The sequence below is a fragment of the Clupea harengus genome, chromosome 18 (assembly GCF_900700415.2).
Source record: "Clupea harengus chromosome 18, Ch_v2.0.2, whole genome shotgun sequence".
Lineage (NCBI taxonomy): Eukaryota > Metazoa > Chordata > Actinopteri > Clupeiformes > Clupeidae > Clupea > Clupea harengus.
In genome coordinates, this window is record NC_045169.1 from 18,233,699 (window position 1) to 18,241,198 (window position 7,500).

The 7,500-nt window shown below is 47.6% G+C and overlaps 1 protein-coding gene across 1 annotated transcript in view; it reads left to right on the forward strand.

The window, feature by feature from the left end:
• dnah2 (dynein, axonemal, heavy chain 2) overlaps positions 1-7,500 on the forward strand; it is a 182,303-nt gene that overhangs the window by 51,288 nt on the left and 123,515 nt on the right. Inside the window, exons 17-19 of the mRNA XM_031584949.2 lie at positions 851-1,007; positions 5,510-5,749; positions 6,169-6,357. Of these exons, the coding sequence (XP_031440809.1) occupies positions 851-1,007; positions 5,510-5,749; positions 6,169-6,357 (586 nt within the window). The remainder of the gene's footprint in view (positions 1-850; positions 1,008-5,509; positions 5,750-6,168; positions 6,358-7,500) is intronic.

Here is a 7,500-nt window from a genome sequence, read left to right on the forward strand (position 1 = left end):
TCCGTGTCTGTGATGAACCCACAGCAACTCACTGCTTAACCACACACACTCTCACACACACACACAAACAAGCACATACAAACACATTTGCGCACACACACACACACACACACGTGCGCGCGTCCGCTCAAACACACACCACGCATACACACACCACTCCAGCCTGAAGCACCTATTGTGGCGGTTACTGAGGCAGAGCTGGCGAGCAAGCACCAATTATCATCAGTCACGGCTCTGCATTTAACGCAGTATGTTAATGTCAGCACAGACAAAGACACACAACAAAGGCCAAGCAAACAAAAAGAAGAAGAGAGGATGGAAGAGAGGATGGAAGAGAGGGTGGAAGAGAGGGTGGAAGAGAGGATGGAAGAGAGGATGGAAGAGAGGGTGGAAGAGAGGAAAGAAGAGAGGGTGGAAGAGAGGATGAAAGAGAGGGTGGAAGAGAGGATGAAAGAGAGGGTGGAAGAGAGAGTGGAAGAGAGGATGGAAGAGAGGGTGGAAGAGAGGGGAAGGCTTGAGTGTGTCAGCGACGAGGCACATGTGCTTCACAGCCACGTCTCATTTGATTCCCTCTGCCTAGTGTCCTTCATGATAGTCCTTCAGTGTTCATGGCACAGGCAGAGTGATAGGACAGATACTGTATATGTATGCATATGCACACACGTGTATACACACGCACACACACACACACACACACACACACACACACACACACACAGACACACACACACACACACACTTACACACACGTCAAACACACAGACAGCTGTGTTAATACATACAGGTCAATGTATTAATTCTTAATACAAACAAACATGCATGGACACAAGTGTTTTCTGGGTCCCTGTAGGATTATCTTGGCTCTGTCTCCTGAAGAGCTGAAGCTCTTCAAAGAGCGGATCCGCTTCCTGGATAAGAAGATCCAGCCTGGGCTCTCCAAAATCCTCTGGTCCACCAAAGGGGCCTCTAGCCAGTTCATCAATGACTGCCGGCTACATTCCAGCAAGGTTAGGAGCACACTCATGCACTCACAAACACATTCAGGGATTAAAGTATTCCGGCACCGTGCCGGATTTCCGGCGTGCGGTGTTTGGCTGCGAAAAAAATATATTTTATTACATTTTTTTTTTTTTTAAACACGTCTCGATCATCACCATCACTTTCGAGTTCATGAGTTCGTCTGCCAATGAAATGAAAGGAGCACAACTCTCCCGCTCTCAAAATAACATTATTAGCCAATCAGAAGTAGATCGGGGCGGTCTTGGGAAAATGTGCTTCAAACACCGACTTTTCTCTATCGCTCTGCCTAGCGTAGATGCCCGAGTAGAGAGACATCACACCAAAGGAGAGTAGGATGGAAAGTAAGTTTATGAAAATAAATGGCGCTGGGCATGGATAGAAGAGATGGGAAGGGAAGGACAGTAAGCCTTTTGGTAGCTGGTGTAAGAAGTTAAGAGAAGCAGGTGGTTGCTTCTGCACTTTGTGCTCGAGAAAGCTAATATACCGGTATGCAACTAGCTCTCCAAAACACAACGCCTTTACCGGGAGCAACATCCACAGCTGATGTACCGGCATCAATAACTGACCGTGTGTGTGACGTGTGTTTGACTAAACTGTCAATATCCAATCGGCATGCCGCTATTTTAACACACACGGCATAACACCAGAGTTTAAAAGACTAAAAGCTAAAAAAAACGGCATGTTTTCCTTAAATGTCGACGAAGCCACCAACAAGTACATGGACAAAGTCCTGTTTTGTATTTATTTCCCAACATTAAAGTTACCAGTTCTTGTAACATTTTAATGTTTTGTTTGTTATTTATTTTATTGATATATTCTCTATTAACAAAGTAATTATGGAAATGTTGCAATATAAAACTACATTATTATCTACAGTTCACTGTTGCACTTTAAGTAAATCGCTGTCCTTTTTCATATATCCTCAATGAAATGGTTGCAAATCAAATCTTCTTCCACTGACATACCCTTATAACATGTCACCTTGTGATTGTAGGTCATCTTGTAACCTTTCAAAGACAAAGCTTAGCAGCAAAACTTGATATCAAATAAAATCGTGAATGCTACATGTGTACCCCTCTGGAGCCAGAATAGGTGCAGCAGCAGCAGCAGCAGCAGCAGCAGCAGCAGCAGCCCGATCCATACCAGCCCTCTCTTCCTTTATAGACATCACGCCTGCGTCTTTCAACTCCGACACAGCCAGATACTCAAACTCCTGAACCCGACAAGAATCAATACGGCCCAATCCATTTCAGTAGGGCCCAGGAACTGACTCCTCTTCCGCTAACACGCTGCATTGGCAGCCACATTAAGAGCACTTAGTTTTGTATTGGTAACAACGCTGTGGTGTGCAGCAGGCTTTAGCCACCGCGGCTAACCAGCAAACAAGCCCCTTGGCTCTCTTGGTGGCAGCAGCAGAGTATACTCCTGCATCACAGTGGCAGCTGGCAGCAGCCACTTGGAGGAGAGAGAGAGAGAGAGAGAGAGAGAGAGAGAGAGAGAGGATAGATGAGAGAGAGAGGAAGAGAGAGGACAGAAAGAGAGATGAATAGAGAGCAAAAGGGACAGAGAGAAAGAGAGCGAGAGATAGAAGAAGCCAGAGCCAGAGGAGTGAGAAGGAGAGAGAGAGGGTGCAGAAAGAGAGAGAGGGATAGAGAAAGAGGATAGAGAGAGAAGTAGAGAGAGGGATAGATGAAAGTGAGAGAGGGGCTAAAGAAGCGGAGAGAGTATGAACAGAGGAGGGCAGACGAAGGGGGGGAGGCAGGGGAGGGAAGGAGAGAGGAGGGGAAGAGAGGAGGGGAGAGGAGAGAAGGGGAAGAGAGGAGAGGAGTGGAGGGGGAGAGAGGGGAGAGGAGAGGAGAGGAGAGGAAGAGAGGGGAGAGGAGAGGAAGAGAGGCGGAGGGGGTGAGACGTGCCACACAGACGCAGAGGCGCTCAGCATTCTGCTTCCGTTGGCCCCGTCTCTCCCGGTGGGGGTCTTAAGATCAGGTTCCCGTCAGAGTCGATGTCAGGGATCCGCCAGGAGAGCATGAGCCCAGTGCTGGCAGCCGCTTAAGCTGGAGAGGGGCATAGGGACCGCTGAGAAATCATTGCACACACACACACACATACACACACTCCTGAACCCAGACACACACACACACACACACACACACACACATATACACACACACACACACATATACACACACACACACACACACACACACACACACACACACACACACACATACACATAGGAGTGGGCCTCTGAGACTGCTGAGGGATCATCTCAATAGACCTAAGCTCTGTCTCACACACACACACACACACACACACACACACACACACACACACACACACACACACACACACACACAGGAGCACACACACAATAAGTGCAGAGAGACCACAGTGAAGTCATCATAGTAGCAAGTGAAGGACACACATACAGACTGACAAACATAGTGAAACATAAATACACACGCATACCATGTACCCAAGCACACACATATACACATAGAAATATAAACACACACACACACACACACACACACACACACACACACACACATATACACACACACACACACATACACACACTCCTGAACCCAGACACACACACACACACACACACACACACACATATACACACACACACACACATATACACACACACACACACACACACACACACACACACACACACACACACATACACATAGGAGTGGGCCTCTGAGACTGCTGAGGGATCATCTCAATAGACCTAAGCTCTGTCTCACACACACACACACACACACACACACACACACACACACACACACACACAGGAGCACACACACAATAAGTGCAGAGAGACCACAGTGAAGTCATCATAGTAGCAAGTGAAGGACACACATACAGACTGACAAACATAGTGAAACATAAATACACACGCATACCATGTACCCAAGCACACACATATACACATAGAAATATAAACACACACACACACACACACACACACACACACACACACACACGCACACACACACGCACACGCACACGCACACACTCACACACATACACCTACACAAACCTACTCACAGGCCCAGAACACTATTACATTTGCTTAGGAAATGTAGACACACATATTCTGACAGCAGGAGTGGTATTTGCACATGCACATCGCATCCTGCTACAGAGATTTCATTCAGGGGGCTGCCATATCTCCTACCAAAGCCCACAAAATCGGGACGCGGAAGCAGGGGGATATGGAATTTTCCCTGCGAAAGAGAGACGGATTTAGAGCCTCCCTTTTCCAGAACCCTCCGCAGATCTCCCCGCTCATTCCATAAATTGAATCCATGGAGCTAAGGGATATGTAAAGCCCCCGATGCTTGTGGGGATAAGCGCTGTCTCATCTGATTCACCGTGTGGGGCTATAGCTGGCTCTGTCTCTCTCTCTATTCATATCTCTCTCTCTGTCTCTCTCTCTTCATCTCTCTCTCTCTGTGTGTGTGAGAGAGGGGTGCTTGGCAATGATATGCACATTTCCTATGTACATTAATGTGCTCTCCATAGACCTGAGAGGGGATGGAGAGAGACAGAGAGACCTTGGAACCCACATCTTCCCTATGAATTGAGTCTGTATTATATTCATGCAAGGGGTTGTTTATTTTACGTTAGCTCTCTCTTCTCCTCCCTCCTCTCACTCCTGCTGTCCTCCTCTTATTAGCTTATTTATTTGATTGGCTCAGATGATGGAGCTCTTAAACAGCAGTCACTTGGTAATTTTCCGTCCTTGGTCGAGACATTAAAACCTGACAGTTACTGAATATTGAACATGAAATATGTACTGCTCCTCGTGTTAAGTGTTGCACTTGTCTTCCGGCTCTCGTTTTACTCTTTACTCGCTCTTCCTGTGTGACCGATCTGTCCTTGTCCTCCGCCCTTTGTCCTGTCCTTGGTCCTCTTGTCTCCCACGCTCCCCTTATTTGCTCTCCACGCTACAAGTCCTCTCTTCTCCTTTTTCTTTCCTCTTTGCTTCTATCCTTCTCCTCCTGGCCCCTCTACTCTTCTCTCTACTCTTTCCTTCATCATCACCTCCACCTTTATTTCACCTTCACCTCCACCTTTCCTCTCAGTCTCTTTCACACTTTCCGTCCTTTCCACCCTTTGCCTTCCCTTTGCCTTTCTTCTCTCTGCTTCTCTCTCTTTCTTGCTCTCCTCTCTTTTTCTCATGGTGTCTCATCTTGTCTGGTCTCCTCACCTCTCTCCACTTCTCCTCACTTATATCCTCCTCTCTCACATCACCTTGCTCCTCCTCGCCTCCTCCCCTCCCCCCTTTCTTCTTGGCTCCTCTTCTCTCCTTTCACCTCTCTCCTCCTCTCCTCTCCTCCTCTCCTCTCACCTCACCTTTCCTCTCATCGCTCCTCCTCGCGCCTCCTCTCCTCCCATTCCCTCTTTCTTCTTGGCTCCTCACTTCCCCCTTTTCACCTCCTCTCCTGTCCTCTTCTTGGCTCCCCATCAGGTGCAGCTGATAGTGGACGAGTATAAGTTGGCTAAGCTGGCGATCGGCAGGTACTGCGTGACCATGAGTGAGCTGCTGCTGGTGCGTGTGGACGGCAGGACGGTGTACCGCGAGGCCGAGCTGGAGCAGGACCAGCAGGCCCACAAGCAGAGCCAGCTCGGCCGCCTGAAGGCCGCGCACCAGGACATCGTGACCATCATGGGCAGAGTCTATGAGACCTTCCGTCAGGACGGACCTGAGGTCTGTGTGTGTGTGTGTGTGTGTGTTTGTGTGTGTTTGTGTGTGAATGTGTGTGTTAGAGTCTAATATGAACATGAATTTGTGTTCATTTGCATACTTAACACTAGTATATACAGTACGTTGGTACTTGTGGAAGAGAGTGTGTTTGTGTGTGTGTGTGTGAGTGTGTATTTATGTGTCCGTCTTCTAATATTCTTTGATGAAGACAATTATATTTAGCCCACTAAGGAAATAGTAAAAAATCTATTCCTCGCATTTCTTCACATTATATATATTAGATATTATTGATGTTGTTCATGTGAACTGTATGGGTGTAACTGCTTTTATTATGTATAGCTGACCCATTTTCTGTTTTTATGTGTGTGTGTGTGTGTGTGTGTGTGTTTTCTCGTGCGGTGTCGATGTGTGTGTGTGTGCAGGTGCAGCAGCACTGGGTGACGTTCACTGAGCACATGGACAGCATGGTGGAGGAGGCTCTGCGCCTCAACATTAAGCGCTCGCTGCAAGAGCTCTCTAAAGCCATCAACGGAGACAGCAAGACCTCCCCTAACCCTCTGTTCAGGGTGCAGGTGGTGCTGAGACAGGGAGCCCTCTGCACCACGGAGCAGGTGCGACAGATACACTCATACACACACACACACACACACACACACACACACACACACACACACTCATATACTCACACACACACACACACACACTCATATACTCACACACACACAGGTACACACACACACACACACACTCATATACTCACACACACACAGGTACACACACACACGGGCACGCACATACACACACTGACACTCTCATATACACATACGCACACTGATACACAGACACCCACGACACCCCACACACACTTGAACACACATACATCCACACGCACACACAAACTCAGTAAATTCAGAGATTCCTATGCATATTTATACACACAGCAGTACTTGATTCATGGCTTATGCAGAAAACCACATACTTGCACAATCATACATACGCACATAGACACACTTACACAAAACTCCCTATGCAAAATGTATTCACAAAAGGAACATGTGGATTATGACATCATAACCATGTATCAGCCGAAGAAGCACACTCTTTAGACATTCACACACACGCACGCCCCACACATAAAACACACACACACACACACACACACACACACACACACACACACACATACACCACACACATATACATACTTACACTTATACCCACACACATTCTGCCCTAGACAATCACACACACACACACACACACGCGCACACACACACACAGACACACGCTAAACAAAAAAAAGACATAGCCCCTTTGTTTTCTGAAGGTCATGTCAGCCATTTTCCTGGGCTGCAGCATTTTTAAAGGTCCGAGTCACATTCAGTCCCGCAGCCCGACAGGTCACGAGACTGCGCTGCCTACAATACCCCCGCTCCTCCCTGCGCCTCCCTGTTCTTATCTCACAAGCCGAGCACAGAGCGAAGGGCCACACACTTTACATACGGAGATAGAGACATACATCGTGACCAGCGGAGGGCCACATACTTTACATACGGAGATAGAGACATACATTAGGAGCAGCGGACAGCCTGCTGGACCTCTTCATAAATCAGCCAGCTTTATTGCCGTCGGGCTCAGTGATGGAAGGGCATCTCAGCTTGTTTTTCAGGCGGTGTTCGTATTTTTAGTTCTTGTATCTTGATAAAGATGCTGCTGGAAAGTGTCAGATAATGTGGTCATAAGTGGATTTAAAG